The sequence below is a fragment of the Catharus ustulatus genome, chromosome 1 (genome assembly GCF_009819885.2).
Source record: "Catharus ustulatus isolate bCatUst1 chromosome 1, bCatUst1.pri.v2, whole genome shotgun sequence".
NCBI classification, from domain to species: domain Eukaryota; kingdom Metazoa; phylum Chordata; class Aves; order Passeriformes; family Turdidae; genus Catharus; species Catharus ustulatus.
The window spans coordinates 44,379,933-44,405,052 of NC_046221.1; the positions used below are offsets into that span (position 1 = coordinate 44,379,933).

The 25,120-nt window shown below is 43.4% G+C and overlaps 1 protein-coding gene across 1 annotated transcript in view; it reads left to right on the forward strand.

Moving 5' to 3' along the window:
• SH3BP5 (SH3 domain binding protein 5) overlaps window positions 1-25,120 on the forward strand; it is a 53,400-nt gene that overhangs the window by 20,846 nt on the left and 7,434 nt on the right. The window contains exons 4-6 of the mRNA XM_033061717.2: window positions 11,163-11,327; window positions 20,862-20,992; window positions 24,852-24,894. Of these exons, the coding sequence (XP_032917608.1) occupies window positions 11,163-11,327; window positions 20,862-20,992; window positions 24,852-24,894 (339 nt within the window). The remainder of the gene's footprint in view (window positions 1-11,162; window positions 11,328-20,861; window positions 20,993-24,851; window positions 24,895-25,120) is intronic.

The window sequence follows — 25,120 nt, forward strand, 5'->3', positions numbered from 1 at the left end:
TCCCACTTTGTCCAATCCTACAAAACTTGCATCAGTTCTCAGCCATAGTGGATGACTGTAGTTGAAACCCAGATAGCTGTTCAACCTCCTCTCCATTAATTGTTGGGAATCAAATGACCTAATTATTTTTCCTACCTTCAAGAATGTTTTTTTTTCTGTTGTGAAATACTTAAAAGTGTTGTGCAAATAGGTCTGAAGTAATGGAATACTTGGTTAAGTTGGTGTGGAAATACCCTCAGTTCTTTGGAGTACCAAGGCTGGTGCAGAAAAATCTGGGGGTTTTCGAGATGTCAGCTGATTTAGGCAGAAAGAAGTGATACAGGTGGTCTGACTATTATACAGTAACAGATGCTAGAACTGGCAGGAAGTGTAAACAGCTCTTAAAGGATGCTGGAATGTGAAAATAGAACAGAATCCCTTTTTTTCCTCTGTTGTTGTATGAAGATTTGAGTAACATCATTTTGCATCCTCTTCATTTTGGAAAAACCCAAGAGATTAGATTGTGCATTCTTTTGTGTGACTGTAGCACTTGGACAGCTATTGCCAAAACACAGATCTACAGGAAGAAAACTGTTTAAAGGAAATGTTGCTTTGCTTTGTTGTCTCTCATCATTTCCTCTCCTGATTTTTTTTCTGGCCTCTAGTAAAGGCTATTTCAAGAGATTGTAAACCACAGACAGGATAATCTGTTAAAAATAGTAGTTGGCATTTGAGCCTGGGTGGCTTGAGGTCAGGGTGATATCCTATGTACCTGTTTGTGTGATACTTGCTCAGGGATGACTGCTGAAGGCAGCACAAGTCTTGCAACTTGGGGGAATTTTTTCAGCCAACCAAGTCTTTATTGTGTACAGTGGTCTAAATAGGTGAGAGTTTATTTTGGAGTGATAAGTGCTCATGCTAAGGTCTGCTGCCAAAACATATGTGATACGGATGCCTCTGGATGTGTTTCATTATGACTTTAGTAAAACAGTATGAATTTTGGAGCTTTTGTCTGTTCTTGCTGGAAAAGATTATCTGAAGAGTCCAATTTCTGTATTAGGAAATTAACGTGTGGGAATGGCTCTGCATTGACTTTGTTTCTGTAACAAATACAGTAATTTCACAAATACAAGCTGCACTGAGTATAAGCCGCATCACCGGGTGTTGGCAAACGTTTCGTTCTTCATCCATAAATAAACCGCACCTGAGTATAAGCCGCTCTGTCGTTCGCAGGGAGGAACCACATGCAACAAAGTTGCCAAATAGTAACAGAACCACGGCAGGGCGGGGTTTACTGGCTCGGCTCAGCCATGCGGGCTCGGGGCTGCCGACAGGGCTGGGTGGCCCAGCTCGGCGCTGCCACTCGGCGGGGCCGCTTGGGGCCGGCCGCTGCCACCGCTGGGCTTGCTCGCCCCGGCCCGGCGCTGCCCCGCGGTGGCAGGGGGGGCACAGAGCCCGCCGGCACCCGCGGCGGCGGTGGGAGGCGGGGATGGAGCTACCCCGCTCCTGAGGCAGCGGCACGCGGGGACGGGAGCCCCCCGAGCCGCGGGGCCAAGCAGGAGGGAGCTGCCCCGCCTTCCCCACCCCCTGTGCTGCCTGCACAGAGCAGCTCCACCCGTCGCACAACACAGTAACCAATTTGTAACAACCGCATAAATGCAGGGTTTTACTGGCAGGTGCTCGACTTTGCAGTCTGCGCTGACTCAGTTTGCACTCCTGCGGTTGAAAATGTCAGAAAATTATTCACATATTGGCCGCTCTTGAGTATAAGCCGCATTTCTGGTGTGGGAGCAAAATTTTGGTCAAAACGGTGCGGCTTGTATTCGTGAAATTACTCATACATCTCAATTGCAGCCAACAAAAAGTTGTACTATTAAACAAGAAATTTTGCTGCCAGGATGTGAAAGAGATGTCCACCTCTTTTAGCTGTGTCTGTTTCTGGTGGTTGTTTGTTTATTGGTTTGTTGTTGTTTGGTTTGTCTTGGTAGGTCAAGTGTGCTGATGGCTTGTTCTTAAAGGAGGATTTTATTGCTAGCAGTGAAGTGGAATTAACATATTCTCTATTCCTTCTGCTACCTAGACTATTTCCTTCAAGGAATGGACTTAGCCCTTCATTAGTCCAGGACACTGCCTGCAACTTCTTTGTTTAAGTGAAGCAAACCTGTTATTCACTTGTGCTATGGAGTTGTGTAATTTGACTAGGAAAAATGTTGAAGGCTCAATTGTTATCTTCAGCATGTCCCTTAGGAGAGTGACTGCCTCATAAGTATCTGTGAGCATGCAAAGGCGGACAAGGTCAGCCTGCAGCTTTCTCCCAGAGCATGTTCCTGGTATTGAGGACAGGCAGTTGCTGGTGGGTGTGAAGCTTTCTGGGAACTGGAGAACATGTCCAGAACAGCCCATCAGCCAGGTGAAACTACCCACATGCCTTGTCTTTGCTTATGCCAGTATGCATGTACAAGATGTGCTTTCAGAACCAGGCTGCCAATTCCTTGCCAACTTCTCCTTAAAAGCATTTGCTGCTTTTGGTGGCAATTACATGAGACAACAATCCTGTGTTTCTCCTGAACATACCTGTTGCATCTGTATGTGCTGAATGTTGATTATCTTGGATATTAGCAAAAGCCACTAAAGCAGGAATTGTATCTATTGCATGGTGTATTCGTGGGAGTTGTTCCTTGCTTCTATATTTAACTGCAGCAAAGCAGGCTGCTGCCAGGTGCAGATGAGCATGTAGAACCTCTGTAAACCTAGAAACCAGCTGTAAGCCATAGACTCGCTGACTCACTGCCTAAGCTCTCAGAATGCAGGTGCATAGAGCAGGGAGGATTATCATGGTGGTTTTCTCTCTTAATAAGATCTTTTGCCTTGGAGATCAAAACTGGACATATTTTATCATCCCCTCTTCCAGAAAGCAACAGCTTAATAATTCTGGCCGCAGACAATTGCACAACTAACAAGCAGATGTCAGTGAATGCCCAAGAAGGCTGTGCCTGGATGGTATTAGACTGAAACCATTTGTCATGTTCTGGTGCCACAGACTTGTTAATTAATGTGAGTAACTCCAAGCGCACCAGCATCTCTCAACAACCACATGAAAAACAAAGGAGGGGCAGAAGGCTTGGGGTAGTGTCTCCCATGCAGTCTGCACCCAAGTAAGCATTGCCTCCCTATTCCTGTAAGGCAAGGAGCTACATCAATTAAAACCAGTGAGGAGACCAGCAGATTTCAGATAACTGACTGCACAGTGGCAGTGATCAGCTCAGAGGGGATATCCTTGCCCTCCTTTCACAAGATCCTGGTTACGACCTAGATGGGAGCCGCCAGAGAACAGAAAAGGGCTGGCAGCTGCTTGTTCTGTCTAGTCCAGGGCTGGTCATAACAGTATTTAAGGAACTGTGTGCTCAGATGCTTTTTCTTTCTCATTTCCTTCCACAGCCCAAGGAAGGGAGGTGGCATTCTGCCTTTGAGGAGTCCAGCTGTGTGCATACTGGTAGCAGAAGAAGCTAATGATAGAGCTGTTGGTTGTGCCCTGAACCTGCTGGGTCTTTGAACACACTTGTGATCCTGTCTTAAAGGAGTTGCACATACCACCTAACTTTAGCACAGAGCTAGATGTCTCTTGAAATGTGCTTTGTATGTCTGCTCTTATTTCCTGAGCCTTTTTATAGACTACAGGAATGTACACAGAACTGGGTGTCAGGTCATTTCTACAACAATTTGACTGTTAGAAGAGAAGCGTGGATGCACATAGGGGACCGAAAAGCCCAGTGCAAGAATAAGACACCTAATCAAAAGCAGAGACTAAGGGAGACATGGTTTAGGTGTTCCATAAGCATTTCACTAGTTATGCAGCAGGAAGGAAACAGTTTGTGTTTCACAAAACTCTAGCAAGGCTTGTTTTAACCTTTTTCTCCTCTTTGCCTTCTCAATCCAGTTAAAAATCTTTCAATCTGCTTTTGAAAAAACAAATTCTAACCCATGTTCAATTGTATAGCTTTATAATAAACTGCTTTAAGAACACCAGGGTATTTCAGACTCTTGAGAGACTGTATTTTTTTATGCAAAGAGTCATCATAGATTCTATAGCTCAGGCCTTGTAGATCTGTCAAAATGAGGTAACTCCCAAAACCTTGGATTTTAGAAGATATATATGTAAAAGTATAGCTAGAAGGGGTGTCTGGGGTGTTTTTACTACTTTAGAGTTCTGGTTTGGATCAGAGTTTTTAGGCTGTAGGGAGAGAGGGGAAAGGAAGGTTATGATCCTTAAAAAAAGCAAACAGCACCTTTACCCCCCGCTTCAGTTGCATCACCAGTCTGTTTATTCAGGAAAATAAATACAGTAATTTCATGATTATAAGCCGCACCATTTTGACTAAAATTTTGGTCCAAACCTGGAAGTGCGGCTTATAATCAGGTGCGGCTAATATATTGATGAGGTTCAGAAATTTGCCAACCCAGAAGTTTGAGCCCACAAGTCCCTGAGCCAAGCCAGAGCCCGCCCGGCCCCGGCAGGGGAAAAGCGGGGCCGATCTGAGCCTGCATGGCCCCAGCAGGGGAAAAGCGGGGCCAATCTGAGCCTGCACGGCCCCAAGCTGAGCCAGTAAACTCTGCAATCCCACGATTCTGTTACTAATTGGCAATTTTGTGAAAGTTGTGCAAGCATCCTTGCTGCGAATGAAAGTGCAGCTTATAATCAGGTGCGGCTTATAGTTGTGAAATTACTGTACATTTGAGTATCTAGGTTAACGTTCAGTATCCCTGCAAAGTTTTTGCAAAAATGTTCTTCAGATTTTGGGAAACCAAGAAAAATGTGATGGTATTTGATAGAACTACTGGTTGTACAGGACCTTTGGAGGTCATCAGATCCCAACTTTCTGCTCAAAGCAGAACTGTCACATTGCTGGATTGCATCAGCCATGGCTTTGCCAAGTCTTGAAGACTGCCAGGGATGGGGATTTAAAACCTCTCTATGTAACCTCTCTGCAGGATTGGCCAGCTATGGCCCTCTTAGTTTAGCCTAGGACATGGTTTGCATTACTCCCAATGAGACTGCACCTTCTTAACTTTCTCAGCCTCACACCTGTTCTAATGTGCAGGTCCTTTCTGACAGGGCTGACCATGGGATTATTCCACCCCAAGTGCAGGGCTCCACAGGTCTCCTTCTTGTAAAGTGCCTCTTGGTCCAGTCAAGTTTCCCAAGGTCTAGGCTGAGGTTCTGCCTTTTCAGCCATCTCTGATTTAGGGTCATTCACAGATTAGCCATGGATGGAACTGTGCCAGTGTCAAGGTTGTTATTTGTTTGGATGTTGAGCATTATGAGTCCTTGTGCTGACATCTGGGCTGCTGCTCTTGTTCCTGCCTGTCAGCTAAATTAAAACAGGTTGAGGAAAACTGAAGTTGAAATAGCAGCACTCAGTGGCTGGTTACTGTGAGTGGTGCAGTGAGCACTCAGCTGCCTTCGCCTTTTAGGCTTCTGCATCACTGACTGTGCTGCAGTAGTGGGTAAGATGGGGATGCTGTGGTCAGTGTGTGGTGATCCTGCTGTCCTCATCCCTGCCAGAAGCTTGTGCAGAATGCCCTGGTGCAGTCACTGCAGTCAGAGGGATCCCTGAAGACAGGCAGGGCTGCAGCAGCTCTGGTGGGCGATTGATGGAGTAAAGCTCCTGTTTCAAAACATGTTCCCTGTTGTACTTTGCACAGCAAATTAATGTGGGATGTTGATACAAGAAGGAAAGGGGGCGAGAATGAAAACATCTGAAACTTGATTCCTTTTGAAGAGTGGGACTGGAGCACAGGTAATCATTATCTATTTGCTAGTAAGCAGGTACGTGTTTGCTGGTAGCAATTAAACGATTGTTTTAAAGATTAATGAGTGAGAGAAACATTGGTTTCACAGTAACAAACAAGTACTTTTTAGAGCAAAGGCCTTGGGCCAGCACTTGGTGTACTGGTGCCTTGTTCTGAGCAGCAGCTGTGTGTTTCCTTCACATTCCAGCTTATGGTGATGTCATAAACAGAGATGCTTCATGTCTTTCATTGGCAATAACTCAGAGATGCTGAAATAAAGTGGATGTCAAGACCTTGGCAGTGCAGGATGAGATACATTCACCGGGGTGAATGAGAAGCCAATTTTGAAAATATGTGATCTTTGCTAACCTGTGTTTCTAATGGGAAAATTTCTAGTTGTGTTGTGACGCCCTTTTCATTAAATGTCAATACTTGAGCTCTGGTCGTCTGGTGAGGCTGGCCAAGGGGAGAAATTCTGCATGGGCTTGTCTCCACAAAATAAGCCCTCTGCATCTATTTGGGGCAGCCTGGCTGGACTGTTAGCTGTGTGCAGGTGTGTTCACGTGTCAGAGGCTGAGCAGTGCCTACCAGGGTACATTAGATGTTGACTAACCTCAGAGGAATGCTGTAGCTCTGTTGTACCATGTTTCAGTGTCAGTGATACTGTGCAGAAACAAAAACAAAAATCAGAGATGAGATGAAATGGAGATATGTCATAGGTTCAAGATATATATGGAAAGTTGGGGGGAAATCCTCTATTAGCAGTTGGGCAAGGGCTTGACTACAAAGAGGGCTTGGATCAACAGAAACTGTGTGGACTAACCAGAAAATTGTATTTTCTAATTAAAGAGTGCTCAGTTTTTGCTGTGAAAGTGGGCAAGCTGATGTCTGTATGGTGCTGCCAGTTCCAGGAGGGCTACATTCAAAAAGTGCCTGGTTTTGTTTTCTGCTGTTAGCTTGCCATGGCCTAGTGCTTTTGAAATTTCTAGTTGACAACATAATCTGGCTGTTATGCATGGTTCCCTTCTGTGCAAGGCCCTGTGTAGGCTGAGCAGAGGACTGCCCATGGGGCTACAGCTTTTATCCCCCAAAAGGGATTTGTCAGGGCTGAGTATCTTTCAGCAATATATTAATAGCTTGTGGTTATGAGACCTGTCAGTACCCCCTTAATTTTGTATGATTTATTTTCTAAGATGACATGTTTTATACTACAGTGCACAACTTGCTTCTGTGAGTGCTGCTACTGAATGTCATTTCTGAGTCTTCGGGAGCTGCTTGGGAGTTTCAGGGCTGTGCCTGTCAGAGCCAGGGAGATCAGGGAGGCAGATGAGCTGGTGAGAGGAGATCACATGTGCAGAACAGAGTGGATAGTGGTGTAAAGAGAGCTCTTGGCCATGCGGAGGGGGCAGAGCAGGACTTGTGGATGTGCTGCTGGTTGTAGGGAAGGGATTTACTGTTATGGGAGATGTGTTTGTAGCTGGTTGCTTGTGACTGAGTTGCAGAGGAGGGACCAAGAGTGGCAGGAAGAGTTGATGCTCTGTGTGGACAGTGTGTCACGGATGTGTTGTGACAGCGGGATTGTCCTTAGCTTCAATCTCTGGCTGTCTAATCGTCCTAATTCTTAAGGACTCACATTTTATGTTTTACACTGATACAGGAAGGGTCTGAGTGGTGAAGACATTTAGTTGAGTTTCCTGGCAGAAAGCACTGATCGTGAACCACAGTGAGCAGTGTCCCTGCGGCAGTAGGAGCTGGGGCACAGGTCCCCCATTTCCCAAGGTGTCAGGACTTGCTCATTTTCAAAAAGAAGTTTCACTGGAGTGGCTCTTCTGACTATAATGAAAGAGATTCCCACTTCTGTATTTTGTATTGGAGACTCCATCAAGCAGCAGTGGTATGGTTCACAGATAGAAAGTCGACATCCTACTTGCTCCAACCTCCCTCAGCAATTTTTGTCCTCATCCCTAGTACATTTTCTCTTATTTGACCCCAAGGCTAAATTTCTCTCAACTCAAATGCAAGTTTGTGGTGAAAGACAACCTAGTTTTCAGCCATTCATTTGAATTTGGGATATTAGTCTTGAGAGAAACAGCCACTGTCTAAGATGGTTAGGTTTATGTGCAATATAAGGAGGCTGGATGGAGACACGAGCTCCTGCTGATTTCTCTGTGGTTTTAAAAGCACACGAAGGACATGGCTACTCTCTTTTCCATCCAGTGGTGTGACCTGTGGGCTTAGGACTGAGAGCAACCTGTTGGTGATGGTGCAGAGCAACTTCTATGTGCTGGAGGGAGTTTTAATGATGGCTAATTATTGGGTGACTGTACTAGGACACAAAAGAAAGTGTTTGAGTATCTTTGTTCACACTGGCAAAGCCACAAAACTGTTGATGTTTTTCTAATGACAAATGTATCATTCTTTACCCTAGGATTTGTTTTTTATTTTCTCAGACTTTCAGTAAACTGCTTAAAGTAAAGACTCTAGACTGACTTCAGGTAACTGTTGAAGCTAAATTGCTATTTGAACTAGCTATGTCGGTCAAAAACAAAACAGTGTTTCCAAATTGCCACTGCAGAGCAGTATTCAACAAATGCAGTTGGCAGGGAGTGTTTAAGTTTCAGTTTTCCATTTACCCACGCAGATAGAGGGCATGAAGCTGAATGGATTATGAACCTAGAATTGTGTGCCTGCCTGTTAACAGCTCCAGCTGTCAGTGTCCTACAGGTCCAGGTGCAAGCAGAAATCTAATTGAATTGTAAATTTGGCTTTTTTTTTTAATCATAAAGACAATTTTCCTGCTTTAGAGTCAATTGTCTGTTAAGGCCTTCATCAGAAGAGCTACTAGTACAGCAAGCTACCATTAAATGTTGTTTTCTGTGGGGATTAAGTATCCCAGCTCCTAATACTCTGCAGGCTTTTTGCTGGCTTTAGGTGTCTTGATCCCTGACCCAGGTATCTGTGCCAAGAGAAACTTTCAAGTACTGATGCAGTTACAGTGAGAAAACTGCACTTCTGTGCTTGCCTTGCCCCTGGGATCTGGTTGTACTGAGTTTCGAAAGCAGTTACCTGCTGAGGAGGTTCTGGCTGTGCTAGGAATGGGTCTCCCTTCTGTTTCTGTGTGTTTGGAAGCCATTCCTTGCATGGGCAGGCCTGCTCATGCAGCAGGAACTGGAACTGCCTTTGCAGCCTTGTTGCTGGAAGCTACTGGGACCTGGCTGCCTCTTGTAGAGTCTTCCATGAAATTTGGTCTTGCTCTTCCTCCAAACATCCTCAGCACTGTTCTACAGTACTTGATGCAGGCTGTTACTGAAGCGTTGCATTTTAGTTCCTGTCTTAAAATCCCATCTCAAACTGCTTTTATGGGAAACTTTTGGCCTTTATTTGCATTTGGTTCCTTTGGTAGCATAGGTTAGACTTACTGGACAGGGAAAAAGAGCTGTGAATTTTTAGAAAATTTAGTAGATACTTTGGGGTCTAAGATTCAGGCTTTTTGCTGTATCGTTTGCTGGAAGCCTAGGTCAAACCTTGTTTAAAGATCCTCATATGACTTTCTTGTGCTTGCTGGGTATCATGGTTTAGGTTAGTTAGTGGCTAAATAAGAATATTCTATAGTGAGGCTTATTCTTATTCTACAATAATAAATTGTTATTCTACATTTTATTCTTTAAAATTTATTAATACATTTGAAACAGGCAGCTGGTGACTGGGGTGATGAGGAGATGAAACTATTGGGGGGTTTTTTCAGAGAGAAGAGATCTTGTTGGCATTGGACTTCTACCAGGATGCTGTACATCCACTAACCTTGGCCCAAAGATCTATGTTGCCCTGGTATGTGCAGTTCTGCATAGAAAGTAACACTTTAGTGTATTGGCTCTTCACAGAGGCTGTAGACAGGGTGATATGGTGTAAACTGCCTGAAAACAGCAAAAGGCATGGTTAGATGAACTTCTCTGTGGAAAACACCACCAACCACTTCAGAAGGAAATGCATCAGGGACCTTGGTCAGAAGGAAATTACTGCTCTGATTGTGATGACTTTGATTTCCCTCTTTAGCTAGTAACTGAAGGACCTCTGACGCATAATTCCTATTTTTGCATGGTTACCTTGGGGTGAAGTACCTTCATATGAGGGAGGAAAGGAAGTAAGAGGAGCTTGCTGCTATTTCAGGACATTGTGAGGGAAACTTAGTGTGCTTTATTTCCTTTTGAAACTTGTGTTTAAATTGGGAGTCCATCTTCCCTGCTGTGGGGCAGGGAGGGAGGGGTTTTTTCGATTACCTTTACAAATAACTGTGGTTTCTCAAGTGTGGTGGTATTTGCAGCTGGTGTTGAGGAGGTGTAGCCAATTGTTTGCTGAAGAAATGCACCCTTGTTGCACTTATTTTGTATCAGAGATTTTTAGCCACTTCCCACATGACCACCATTTCTTCACACTAAAACCTCTTCCTTGGTTCATAAGACTTTATCTTTCTCAGTGTAGTATTCTGTATCTTAGAGTCCTTTCTCATGTTTGATTCCCAGACTGCTTCTGTGTATATCATGATATGTAAAGTTTTTTCATTATTTTGTTCTGTCAGTCTGTCTGGTCAAAGGTATTTTTCATAGGTATGGGCTGAGTAATTCCGGTTTATTTTTGAAAAATTGTTGAAGTGTAAAAACTGTCTTCACAGTGCTGGATGTTCAATTAATTGAATGTGGGGCTTACATTGCAAAAGGTTGTGTTTCTGAGCAAAACACCTAAAAAATACTCCTTTAAATAAAAATCTATGAAATACATAATGTAGAAAAATTCAGGTAAAGATTTTTTTTAAATCCCCTTGGTTATTCTCGTGTCTGTGTGCTGCACCAGTTGTGTACCAGCGATAGCAAAGTAAAAAACACCCAAAGAATTAAGAGGTCACCATCTCAGAGAACTTGTTTATTCTTTATAGCAAGGTAATAATTCCAAAATACTTTCTCAGCATGATTAATGGTGTATCAGATAAAAATCCGCCCTGACTAAACTCAGGGAGTGCCATTCTCAGTGTATTCTTGACATACCACTAGTTTGCTATTTCATTTTCTTTTGGTTTATTTATCAGTGGCTAAACCTACATCATTAGGTATTATCTGTCAGCCAGGTGCTTATTTGTAGGCCATCAGCTGTGAGTTTTTTTGACTCCAAACACCATGAGACACTTCTTGGCAAGTGACCTCTTTGGATGGGAACTGCTGTCTTAGCAGGACTTAGTCCAGTGAAAAAATATGTCATTTCAAGTAAAAGTTCGGGAAACAGTGACACCAGTGTGGCTGTTTTAAAAAGTCTTGGGATTAGTGGAATAGATCTTCTGAACATGACCGTGATGGTTCCTTTCTCTCTGAGCCCAACCTTTTTTTTTTTTTTTCCTCCTTTAGGCGCAGCTGGAGGCTCAGAGGGCGACTCAGGACTTTCAGAGGGCCACTGAAGTGCTGCGTGCTGCAAAGGAGACCATTTCACTTGCTGAGCAGAGGCTGCTGGAAGATGACAAGCGTCAGTTTGACTCTGCCTGGCAAGAGATGCTCAACCACGCTACTCAGAGGGTAATACAAACTTGCCTCAGCAACCGCCTTTTCCATACTTTGTGTTCTCCTGTGGTGTATTGAGGCCCAGTTTCTGAAAGACTGAATTTTTCTTTTGGTCCAGATGCATGACACGTATGAAATTAAGCTATGAAAATTATGAAACCTAAGATTAAATGATCTGGGCCTTGGGTGCTTCTGGGATGACTCTAGTTCTCTGTCTGGTGGTGCTATAGTAATGGTGTAGCTCTATACAGGAAAAGAAATGTTTTTACCATGTATTTTATAGGGATAAACAATGCCTTAAGGCGTATCTGTGTTTGGAGTTGTGCCAGAGTAATTGCATGGGGATGCCTGTTCCTGAATACACATTTTATGGGAGTGTTTACCCTGGAAAAACAGGGACGCGTTCAAGTTTTAGTATAACCTGTTCTTAGTATCGAGTAAATTGAACAAGTCACTTTGCTTCAGAAATGTGTGTTTGAATGTAGAATTACTTAAAATTGTGTGCTGCATTTTAAGCTTTCATGCTGCTTTATCCTGAACTAACTTTGGAATTTAAACAAGGTCCTACCTCCTTTGTAAAGTCTTTCAAGCTACAGAAGAGATGCACTAACACAGAAAGGCAGTATTCTTTCTATCAGATGTCAGGAAGAATTTTCCTGTCATTTGTCTTCTCTCTGTTGAAAAAAAAAATGCATAAAGGTTTATTTTACCATAAAAGAACCAAAAATTGACGTTAAAAACCTTTGTTGTGTCATACTTCCTTAATATGCCAGTGAAGCTGAACTTGCTATTCCAAACATCCTATCATGCCATACAATGCTCATATTGTCTTGCAGTCCTCAGTGCAAAGCTCTGTTCTGTTGCAGAAGTTGTCAGTAATAAGAAAACCTCTATTTCAGAGTGAATTTTAAAATCCAGCTGCCTGATGAAGAAACAGGGAACAGAAAGGATGTTGGCTGTGTGTTGGGGAGAGATATAAAACCTGGTATATATTAATGAGAAAATGAACTCCAGAGTACTGTTTGTGTTATTGTCCCTGTTATCATTTGTTATTTGCAGATGTGGTGACCTCTGTGTTTATGAGGGGAGTCCCGCCTTTGCAGAGTGTGTGTGCCAGCTGTCATTTTCCCTAGTTAGAATCCCTGCTCAATATGAACAAAGTCCAGAAATAGATAATTTTTGATTCTCAGAACTAATAGATGAGAAAACCAGAGGTGTTTAAGGAGGTGCTTAGAGCTCCAGGCTGTTGAACTGCTGAATTATGGTGGACAGTGACAGCAACCCCATCCGCCACCTACATCCTTCTAGCTGGCACAACAAAAACTGGTGTTGGGGTGGGTGATAAAAGAAACAATGGCAACTTGAGCGTACAAACAAATTCTTCTTTTCCTTGGCTATTTCAAAGGCATCCTTGTGTCCTTCTAGAACCCTTGGTCATTCCCTGACAGTCTGAGAGAGGTGTGCACCTGAGATGAGCAAACCCATTGATTCAGAGCAGCAGATGGCAGCTGGCAGTGTTTGGTGGAGCCGTGCTGGTGGTGTTGATAGGTGCTGTCACTGATTGCAGGATACCTGCTTGTTGGGGGAGGCTTATTCAAGCCATAATGTCTCTGATTTATTAGAGATGAACATTAAATGGGGAACTTAGGTGTACTTACTGCAGCTGTAAAATCTCCTAGGCACTGACTGGACTGTACAGAGTAGCTGAGGGCTCAGTGAATGGAAAACTTGTTGTCCAACAATTCCTGGTGCTTAAAATAGTCTGGGTAAGCTCAGTTCCCAGAAAGCACCCATCTGCACCTCTCCATGGTGCAGCAGGTTTTGAGAGAGTTCTATGGAAGTTTGTCTCACAATTTTCATTGGCCTTGGTGGAGGTCTTAAGGCTAAGGCCAGAGACAAGAAGGGTGAAAATGCTGTTGGAAATCCTGACTGCACACCCCTAACATCAGTTTGTTTGGAGTGCTTGACTGGGTTTTATATCTTCTCTAAGAGTGGAGTGAAAACTTCACTTGGCTTCAGTGCATGCAATTAATGAAGTGCTTACTGTTCAGTGAGGCAAACAGAATGATTTGGATCTTAGGGAGGAGAAAACATTGGCATTCCCTACCAAACTATGGATGAAAAGAGGTTAGAGAATGGGATCTTTTAGAACAAAAGTTCTCCTTGACTGCCAGAGTGTTGCTGACAACTTAGATCATTAACTATAAATTACATTAGAAATCACTAATGGAAAAAACTCTTTCTGTGGGTGAAGGCTAAGTATTAAGAAATAGATGTCTTCTACTTGCACATATAAAATTACTCTTGGAGAAAGTTTTTGCACTCTGGTTATTTGGATTTTCTAGGTTTTTTTTTGTATGCATTTATGAATGACATTTGTAGTGGGCAGGGAATAATCTTGCACAGCGAAGACTCAAGTGCAGAAAAGCACCTCTGAGCTAAATGCTAGAAGTGGGCTACTAATCCATTTGTTTTCCTTCTGATAGAAATGTCAGTGAAGTGTTTTTATTTGCTGTTCTTAGGCAGTGGGAGCAGGCTGTAATGAATTAATCTGAAACTTGGAACCGAATCTGAGCCCTGGAGCAGCACTATAAACAGAAAGCATAAAGAAAAAGGGTAGGCAAGAGAACAAATGGGAAACTTATTTCTTATACAGCTATGTGTGGAAGTGCTGCCAGGATACTTTTGCACTTCACCTAATGGATATAGACAAAGACCTGGATTCCAGGGTACTGAACAGGAAATGCTGTTTCCAGACCCTCACTGTGAGGAAATAAAGATTGTATGTTGTAATTGCTTTTTGATGTCTTGATAATCTGAAAAGCTATTAACACTGTTTTTAATGTGACAACCTGTTGGGCTTCTGTAAACAAGACTTTTGTAGCCACTGATCTAGAAAATCATACAATTCAACTGAGGCGAAATGGGAGAGTAACTGAAATTTTGTTTTTCCTGGGTGAGCTGCTAATGAGTGGAAAGCCTTTCTGTTCATGGAACAGACAGAACCAGCATGTACACAGTAATTTCACGATTATAAGCCGCACCATTTTGACTAAAATTTTGGTCCAAAATCAAAGTGTGGCTTATAATCCGGTGCGGCTTATATATGGACAAAGAATGAAAAGTTGCTGTTGTAGTTTGGAGGACAGGTGTCTGCTGAGAAAGGCAGGAACTTTTCTTTGAAATGGAGAATGTAAACCTCCTCCCTCCAAATTATTATAATTTTGAAATCAAGGGGCTTTCAGGCAAAAATATGGGAATTAGGAATAACAGTTCTTTTCTAGGGAAATGAAAATAGAAATACAGTTCTACAAAGAAACAAACTCCAAACCTTTACAAAGTCAGAGTACAACCTGACACCCCATCAGGCAGGGTGTTGGTAGCAGTCCCATTAAATGGTGACTGCATCCTCCTGCAGTGACAGATGTGATTCAGTTGAAGCAGTGCTCCTGTAGAAGGTGCAGTTTCCCTCCAGAGGTCCAGTGGTGATGTGGAGAAATCCAGTTTTCCTCTGGAGTCCGGTGGAGAAAGGGGCTCCCTTAGTGTCCCAAAACCTCTGTTTTAATCTTGGTAAGAAATGTTGGGCTCTTCCCCCTGGCTGGAGCATCTTCCAATGAGATGAAGTAATTTTATCAGTCACACAGTAGGACTCAATGGGCCATTAGCAGAAAAGGACTCGCTGGAGGAAGGATGGGTTGTGAAAAGAAAAAGAACAATGCCCTGCCTGGTTTCAATGGATGGCCCATTAGCAGAATATCTGCTGTTGAGATAAGGATCACTGCCTCCACCGTCAACAGATGGTGATAAAATAGATACCTTTTATCCCACTCTGTATTGTAACGTAGGGCTTATAATCAGGTGCGGCTTATGTATGGAGAAAGAATGAAAAGTTGCTGGCACCTGGAAGTGCGGCTTATACTCAGTGCAACTTATAAATAACTGTACATGGAGTTCAGGCTTTCACTCAGAAATTTCTTTGCACTTTGCAGTTTGAGCTGTGTTTCTAAAGGAGTCTGGGAGCATAAATAGGAGCTGGATTCCTGCCTACCTGCCTGGGAAGATGCACCTGCAAATGTCTGTGCTTGAGCTAAATATTCACAACAGAGATGCACTGGACTATGGTGCAATCCTGCAAGTCAGGCATGTGCTTTGCCCACTTCTACTCTTAACTTGATGTGTATTTCAGGGTAAAGTCCTGTGTTTTTTTCTAAATATCCATTTTTCCACAGATCTGAGAAGTGTAATGACACTTAGATTGGGATTTAGCTCATGGTGTCCAGTCTAGAGCCTGACTGTGTATCACAATTACTTGCCAAAAGTTTCGTTATGGTGAAAGGTGATCTGATCAGTAAGTGGTGTCTGAAGAGCAATTCATGTGGCCAGAGGGGCAAGTTCATTGTAAGATAAATTCTCTGTTGATTATAATCAAAATGCAGACAGGCTTGATGAGCTCTTAAACTGCCTGGGGAGGAGGAGTACTACTACTCTTAGCCATTGGCTTACCAGGATTTTGGTTAACTGCAGTGTCTCTTTAGAATTTGGAGATGTTGTTTTTGCTAGTGGGTACCAGCTTGTTCATTCCTTGAATTGTAAATGCTGCAGTTTGAGGTGCAGAGAGCAGAGCTATGAAAGAGAGTAATGTGAAAGGACTGAAGGATGTTGAATTTTGGAGAGATGGAGGTAAATGATCTTCACATTTATGCTCCTGTTGAAAATAATTCGTAAAGATATACAAATGGAAAGTACTGACAGATGTATTACCTCTTGTTTGACACAAACTGGAGCAGAAAGGAAGACCCTTCATGAATTTCAAGAGAAATTGCTAATTTCTAATTGTTGATGCAATCTGCAGTCTTAAAAAGGTTCTGCTTTTATAGTCTTTCCTGAGATATGTTGAGTTCATAAATTCTGGCAGGGAGAAGAAATGTTTTGGCTCTTGATCATGAGACATTTTAAAAAGGAGAGGATGAGGGGAGAGTAAAGAGGGAGGAGGCATGTTCCCTCTTGGATTAATTTGGCTTGTGAAGCTCCCTTTGATATTACACTGTGAAGTACCATCTGTCAGTGTAAAATGTGTGGGTGCTTTCGTGATGTAGAGAGGAGAGATACTTCCTGCAGCTAGAAAAACCTAGAGGAAAAAGGGGGAGAAGTCTGTAAAAGAAACAACAAAAAACCCACATCTTTTCTTGTCCTGATCTTTCTGTCACTTTATCCTGGAAATGCAGTGATTTTTTGCAATCCCTCGTATTGTTGATTTTCTCCTCCTGGTTTACTGATAGAGCATTGTCTCTTTCCTCTTTTATTTTTAATTCTTCCCCTAGAAGAACAATAAGTTTAATGTTTTGTGAAAGAAACAGTCCTCCAGAGTACAGTAATTTCATGATTACAAGCCGCACGGATTATAAGCCACATTTCTGGGGTGTCGGCAACGTTTAGGTCTTTGTCCATATATAAGCCGCACTTTCGTTCATAGCGAGGATCCACGTGCAACTTTCACAAATTTGCCAATTAGTAACAGAATCACGGGACAGCGGGGTTTACTGGCTCGGGGCGGGGCCAGGCAGGCTCGGCCCAGTCATGGTTGCTGACGGGGCCGGGTGGCCCAGCTTGGTGCTGCCGCTCAGCAGGGCCACTCGGGGCTGGCCGGGCGGTGCTGCCACCGCTGCCACTGGGCTCAGTCGCCCCCCCTGCCGCCTGCACCACTGCTGCCGCATTTGCTCACCCTGGTCCGGCTCTGCCGTGCTCCCCCGCACCGTTGAGCTCCCCCATGCTGCTAGCCCCGGTTCTGCTGGGCTTCCCCGCACTGTCGAACTCCCCTGCGCTGCTGGCCCGGGCTCTGCCAGCCCCTGCCGCCACGCCGCCGGCCCCACCTCTGCTGGGACTGGCCGGGCTCCAGCTTGGCTTGGGGCTGCCGCGGGCTCTCACTTCTGGGTTGACAACTTTTAGAATATTGTTCATATATTAGCCGCTCCGGATTACAGGCTGCACTTTGGGTACAGACCAAAACTTTAGTCAAAATGGTGTGGCTTGTAATTGTGAAATTACTGTAATTATCTGGCTTAGATGGTCAGCTTTGCTCAACTATACTGATAAAATTGTTCTTTTGCATCTGTTATTATTACTAAACTTTTGCCTGGAGTCCATTTTTACTTCAGATTATGGAAACATTTTGGGTGGAACAAAGCTACTTGTACAGTATTGATGGTAAATATATATACTCTACACTGACCTTCCTTTTCCAGACAACTGGGTAGGAAGTAGAGGGTAGGGGAAGAGAGAAGAGGAATTGATCAATCCCTCTGTTGGGGATTTTTGCCTGTTTTGCTTCCTATTACTTGTATCTTATAGCCTGTGCTACCTGGGAGAGTGAGTTCTGCCTGGGGTAGGTGATCCAGTAGTTAGGGACAGGTTGTGTAGGTATCCTGGAAGTTCATCCATTCTGGATGTTTTTGTCCAAGAGTATGTCCCCTGCTGACCCTAGGGTGAGCTGAAAGGCAGGTACAATGTAAGGAGGCGAGATGTGTCCTGAGCAGCCTTTGTTTGAAGAGGTGTCATCCTCACTTTTTTTCCCTGCCTTTTTCTAAGTGATGCTGTTGCATCTGTGCTGGCTTAGGAGCACCTACAAGGCAAGGTGGGTGGCAGAAGCACTCACTTGGGTTAGACAAACCAGCTTATCTGGGAACTGTGACCAAGAACTTGTTTACAAGTCCCTATGGCATTGCAATTTTTTCACCAAATGCATTATTAGCTCTAATAAAAAGTACTTCTTTCCTACACAAGCCTACCTGTCTTTTTTAAGGTTTCTTAAGGAGGCGAGGAGTTTTCTTAACTGGTCTTACATTGAACTTCCCAGCTGCAGAGGTGACAGCATCATTTGCAGTTTGTTTCTGCCTGCCACCCCTGGTGGACTCATTTAAATGGGACTGGACTTCTCCATTTGGCTTTTGTGGAGGGGTGAATGATCTCTCTTTTACTTCTTGTTTGAATGAAGTGCTTTAGTGCATCTTGACAGGTGATGGATCTCTGCAGAGGTACCTTACAATCCCCCAGGTAATATCCTCAGCCTCAGGCATGCAACTTGAGCTGCTGTCCCAGAAAAAGGGAGACAGGCTGTCTCTGCAGACTTGTGTGGATAATGTGAGCATGAGGACAGAATTCCCACAGAAAAACAAGGGTGGGAGGGAGAGAGATTTTCTTACATCACTGATTTCTCAAAAGGGTGAAGTATATAGCCTTTTTTCTCCCTTTCTTTCTGGAAAAGGTAATGAACGTTACTATATATGACTGGCAGCAAATTCCACATTTTGTCAGATATTTTGAGGCATTTGCAATCTGTCATCCTCAAATCCTAGTCCTGCAGGGTTCAGCATTTCTGTGATGCTTGATGAAACATTTGAAAAATCAGCACAATACTGGACACCTAACCTGCTTTACGACCCTGGTGTTGGTTGTACTTATAATGTGATTTATCCCAGATATCAAAGTTTATGCTAATTTTGCTCCAAGAATGTGAGGGACTGACATGTAACTGAGCATTGGCAAATTCCAGTTGCTCCATTATTTTGTAGCTTACGGCGTTTTTAAATTGCAGTTTCCTTGCCACACTAGAAAGAAGATGAACCACCTTCTGTGCAGTCTTTGGAGACTGCAGTTTAATTTAAGAGACTTCCACGTTAAAACCAGCCTTGTCTGACATGTTTCACTAAGGCAAGTCATTGCACCAACTGGCTTTGAAATAGTTGTTTGAGATGAGAGGCTGCAGTTTATTTTTCAGGATGCAGAAGAGAATATGTTATGAGCCTGATAGATTTTTTTTTTCTCTTTTCCTTTCTTTGAAAATGGATGCCTTATATATATGAAAAAATTGAGGAGTGTTGGAGTTGAGTGTATTATTTTATATCTGATCAAAAGATCCTTTGAAAATCTTTATTTCTCATAGTTTAAAGTTCTGCAGCAATTCCTTTTTTAATGAGTGGTGTGTGCAGATCAGCAAAAAGTGGCGTCCAGTTGTATTAGCAAGAGCTCTGAGTTGATGCTGATGGCATTGGCAGTTTCACTCCTTTATTTAGGCATCAGAAAGGATGATATGAGTTTTTCCGAGAGAACAGTGATCCAAGTCAGTCAGAGTTGACCATCTCTTTTCCTTGTTCAGTTCATGCTGAAGGTTGGGAGGACTAGCACACTTTTTCAAAAAATTAGAACTTTGTCGGTGAAGTTATTTAAAATCAAGATATTTTGAGTATTCTCTCTGCATATGAGAGCTCAGATGTGTAGTCTGGTGGTGAGAGCCAGGTGTAGCAAATTTACCTGAAGTTGTGGAGTAGTTGGTATCACAGTTGAGTCATTTCAAAATCCAGTACTGGAGAAAATCAAGTCCTACCATTTTTTTGTATGAATCCCTTCATAGCTGCAAAACAAGAAACTTAAAAAAATTGCTTGCTTTCACCTCATTTCCAGACCAAAAAAGAGGTGTCACCACCTTTCTGACTTCAAAAAAATCAGTCACCTCCCTGTCTGGATCTTGGCTGCTAGTGCACTAAATAAAACACATTTTCTGACTTATACCTTTGACATCTCAAATTTGGACAATAAAAGTACCCTGGATAAAATTACTGGGAAAGCTTGGGTGTTGGATGCCAGCAGTGAAGCTAATGGAGAGACATTTACTTTCCCTCTCCCAATGCTTGACAACATTTTCTTACAGTGAAAAAATTTTTCCTAATATTCAATCTAAACCTCCCCTTGATCAACTTGAAGCCCTCTCCTCTTTCCTGTAGCTTGTTACTGGGGAGAAGAGGCTGATTCCCATCTGGCTACACCCCCCTTTCAGGGGATTGTAAAGAGCAGTAAAGTCTCCCTGAGCCTCCTTTTCTCCAGGCTAAACACCCCCAGCTCCTTCAGCCACTCCTTATCAGACTTGTGTTATGGGTACATTGATACATGAGGATAGGGGGCTGGTCATCAGCATGACTCTCCTTGTCTGCATAGTGGGGGTGTCAGCTCAGGGCTTGGACCTTTGCATTTTCAGTGTTGAAACTGTGATTTCAGGTACGTCAGCCGTCTCAAGACAAAAGCCATCTTGGACACACAATTTTCTAGTGACTGGTGATTCAGGCCAAACTGTATTTGAGTCCTCCCTCTCCTGTGATTGCTGTTCAGCCCTTTCCAGAGCAGTGGGGGTGCAGCTGGGAGCTGAGCAACCTGAGAGCTCTCTGCTGGGAAATTCACGTTCCTGGGAGAGAAACAGGAGGAAACAGAAACGTTGCCCTTCAGTCTAACTGGATGACTTCTGCTAGTGTTGCTCCACTTGTGAATATCTAACTGGGCTAAAAAAATGGATGATTCCAAAAGCTGAGGGTCTTCTTAACTTCCTGTAAGAGGGATTATGTGAAAGGCTCTGTAACGCCTTTGTCATAATTTTTTTTCCTATACCCTCACTTTCCTGACATGAGCTGATTGGAGAGATTATAAAGTTGCTGTTAATTGAAATGATAAGAAGTGGATCATTATGTCTTGCCACTCAAACTGTTTTTTCTCCCCCTCTTGAAGGTCATGGAGGCAGAACAGACCAAAACGAGAAGTGAGTTGGTTCACAAAGAGACTGCAGCCAAATACAATGCTGCCATGGGAAGGATGAAACAACTGGAGAAGAAGCTGAAAAGAGCCATCAATAAATCAAAGTATGATTTACGTTTGGAGAGGAGTAGTGGTGAAAGCTGTTTGGGGGAAATACTCAGTCTATGGCTTTTTTTAACTTGTGAAAATGTATTGCTCTCTGTGTGTAGCAGCCTCACAGCACAATTGGTACTGGTATTTGTCCTTGTCATCCTAAATGTCATTTGAAACACCTGACTTGATGGACTGGTGAACTACATGGGATAAGAAACCTTTTCCAAGCAGCATCTCGGTCTTGTTCTAATGCACTGAACTCCTTGGTGGTGTGTGATTTGAGGAACAGGCACATGGGTTCCACCCAGGTGCTGTCTGCAGAGCTCTGTGTGCATGTTTCACAGCCTAGGATTGATCACAGTTCTTATTTTTAGTTAGGAGAGCAACAAAGCAAGTGACAGCTGAAAGACTGCATGGGTGTAAGGTGCTTTACACGAGGCTTGCTTCCTTCCTGCTGCTGCCATGGCAAAGCTGTGTGAGAGCTGTTCTTGGGGAAGGGAAACACCCTTCAGAAGGCATAGCTAAGCAGTTCATGTCATTAATAATTGTGTCTTCATTTGCGATGCAGTTTGGCTCTGTTGCAGAGAAGTGAAACAGCTTTTTGCTCAGAACCTGTTTAAAATTTTGCATTCTTAATCCTCTTTATATTTCACAGTCCTTTTTTTTTTTTTTAATATTTCCAGACTGTGGCTTGTCTAAACAATCTGCTTGCTGTATTTAGCTTTTAATCCCCTCCATCTAAAAATGACTTTTTGGTGAAATCGGTCACCTAAAAATCTATTTTGATTAGTGTTTGCTCAATTCAAGAAAGGATTAGCACTTCTCAAGCAGGATTCAAGCATGTTTGCTGAAACAGTGTAGTAGTGTGACTTCCTAGAATGAGCTGCATGCTGTTTGTCTAGCACTGCACAGGGGCTGTGAAAACCATAATCACATCAAAAATGACAGATTCCTCTGGATAAGGGCAATGTCTGAGAATAGTTTTGGCTGCTGGGAGTTCCTTCCTTGCAATAAGGTTTAAAATAAAGACCATGATTAAGTTGTCAGTGGGTCCTGCGTAGCTTTTTATGATGGTGTGGAGCCTGGTGTCCCAGCTGCCTCTTGTGTGACATGCCTCTGAGTTTTCATTTCTTTGCTGGAGCTACCCTAAGAGGGGTGTCTTGTGTCGTTTTCCTCAGGCCAATCTGTTTTCTACTTCTGTGGAAGGATCCCAGTGTATTCCTTTGTCTCGCAGCAGGGCTGACTGCAGTGTGAACTAGCTGGGTAGGGTATTTTGGAGACCCTTTAATAAAGGGTTTACAGAAATGCCACTTCTAACCTAGTACTGACGTGAAAGATGCCTGATAGCACAAATAGTCGTGGATGTCTTTGAAGTTATGCTGTATTGGGGTGATGGAAAGGTCAGTCGTCTCCCAGCATTGCAATTTTCACATAAAGGAAAATTGCAACTGTGTTGAAAACATCAGTGCTGTCAAGTGGCTACAGAAATTGGGAAATGAGGCTGCTGAATTTGCAGCTGTTTGTATTGTAGAGTGTAGATGGCCTCTAGTTGCCTTTCAGGAGGGATTTAATGCCACCATCCTGCTCTGACCTTCTCCCTGGGTGGTGTGGGAGCACTGGCTGTAACACTTATGCCTTTCTGGCCTTTTGTTCATCTTCTCTTTAAACTTGTGGATAGACACACTGAATGAGTTGCTCTTTTTTGGGCAGAAAATGATTTGCATTTGCTCCTTACTTCAGTTGGGATTAAGATGCTTAAAGCATTACTATTCTGAAAGCAAGACATCCTGGAGGAAAGTCATTTGGATGATTTGCTGTGTAAAGTTGATGAACAAAGGATTATTGGATGGTTTTGTTTTGGTGTTGCTTTTAATTTAGTTTTTGGGTGCTTACTTGCTTGTGATCTATGAATGTGCATACGGCTGCATGTTCTTAACAGTTACCAGATCTTCTGGCTCAGTGCCTCTGAGCTCTAGGATAATGAACTCGCCTGTGTTAGCTGGTTTTTGGAAGTCACTTTCTGCTCTGGTGACTTGGGCAAATTGCCTTTTGCTTTTCCTGTGACCAGCTTGAAAAGCACTTTGTCTGTGCAGTGCCCTGGGCTCAGCCAGCCGCTGATGTAGGACACTGCTGGCATCAGTGAGCATTTCTCCCGCCCTGCTGAGTTACAGACCTGCCCTCACTGGTTACAGTGAGGATGTCAGGGAATGAAGTGACCCCAGGACATGGCAGTGCCTTCCCTGCCAGTGCCCTGGTTCCTGCTGGCATCAGGTGCCTGGCTGTGTGTGAGCCATGAGTGAGCAGTGTTTGTGTGCGAGCTCCTGCATGTCAGGCTTGTGCAGCTGAGGAGTGCAAGTAAACATTCCTGCTCCTATGTGCACGTGTATGTATTTGTGTATACACACACCTGCATGTATGTATTGCTTTTTCATACCGTGCAAACACACGTGTGCTTGTTGCTGATAGAGAGGGGACTTTTCCCAAGGCTTGTGGAAGCTGGTGGGAAGCTTAGGACTCAAGTCTGGTTGTTCCCTCCCAACTTTCACCAGGTTAAGGAAGGTTGAGAATCAGGTCATTTGAGGTGAATGAGTTTCACTGCTTTCCCTGTGTGTGTTTCCCTGCAACACCATTCTGTCAGTATCTGTGTATTACTAGTGCTTTGGGGTACGGCTGTAGGAGTCCTTTATCTGTTGGATCCAAAGTCTCAGCTGCAGTGTTTTATTTGGCCTGGCAGGTGCATCTGTGTAGCCTTTGGCAGGGTGATGTCCCACTAAGGGAAGGCAGAGGTGCATTTTGGCTGGATTGGTGTCACTGGAAACATTAATACTTGGCTATGTGCTCCTGGTGATGGTGGAAGGGTGCTTAAAAATATCAGAGCTGGAAATAACCTACTCGTATGGAAATACAACTCAGTTATTTTGCGCGTGACTGTGTAGTGAATTCAACCCTTCAAGAACATAGGATCAGAAAGCCAGAGTTTCACACTCCTGAGTTCTAGTGCACAGTCCAGAATGCAGCTGCAGTAGGGTTTACAGCTCAGAAGAGCATTACTATCAGGGTAGAAACACAACCAGTGTAGTTCACATTCTATTTCATGTAAAGCTGTATCTGATTGTTTATCTCTCCCCTGCTTTCCAGGAGAGCTTCTGAAAGGGTAGGAGGGTAGTGAGCCCTGCTGAAATAAGTGGGCTTTTTTATTTTTGTGGTTTTGTTTTTTTTCTTTAACTTGTCCTGCTCAGTGTTGTATCAGATGATATTGTCTTGTGGGCTTCAAAACTTTGAGGGTAGAAAGTGTTTTCTAGGCTTTGTCCTGCACCTCTTGTACCCCTGTCCTCTTGCAACCTACAAGCAAGTTTAGGGAAGTGCCTGGTGGGCCATTGTTGGGAAGTGCTGTGCCCTTGTGTGTGGTGCTCTGACCTCTCTTCACACCCTCTCCTTCACTGAAAATCCCAAGAACTGCCCCTCTACCCTCACACCTGAACATGGAGCAGGTTCACCTTCTGTAGGAATTTACATGTGCCGTGGGCTCAGAAATTAGCTGGGTACAGAGAGGATGCCTATGCCTGAAGCTGGATGTTACATTTAAATATCTTGCAGAATCTAGGCCTGGAGGAATTATGCTGTCAACTCCAAAAACTGGAATGTTGCAATTTGTATTTAGGTCAAAAGACCCATGAGAAATAGATGCATTAGAGAATAAGAGAGAGACACCGAGTATGTGTAGGTGTTCCATCATCTGGGTAGTGGTCTCTTGGGATTGCAGTGATACATGAAATACGTGTGTTAATGCTACAAACAGAGCAACTCCCACGCCAGTACACTGCATTCAGTCCCAGTGATTGTAAACAACTGTTCTTTGTTTTCCCACAGACCTTATTTTGAACTCAAGGCAAAGTACTATGTCCAACTAGAGGTACGTATGTAATTCAGATCCATCTGAAACTCTTTACTGCTTACAGTAAATACTGAAATTACATCTAAAGTGCTCCAACAACTATGTTGTGTTTCTATACAAAACTAATTCAAAACCTCTTGAGCAATTTGCTAAGCACATTTTAAAGATAAAAGAGTAAGAGAGTCTTTGTTTTCTTGTGTGAAATAAGAGTGTTTGAACTCTGTCAGAACCAAAAGAGTGCAGT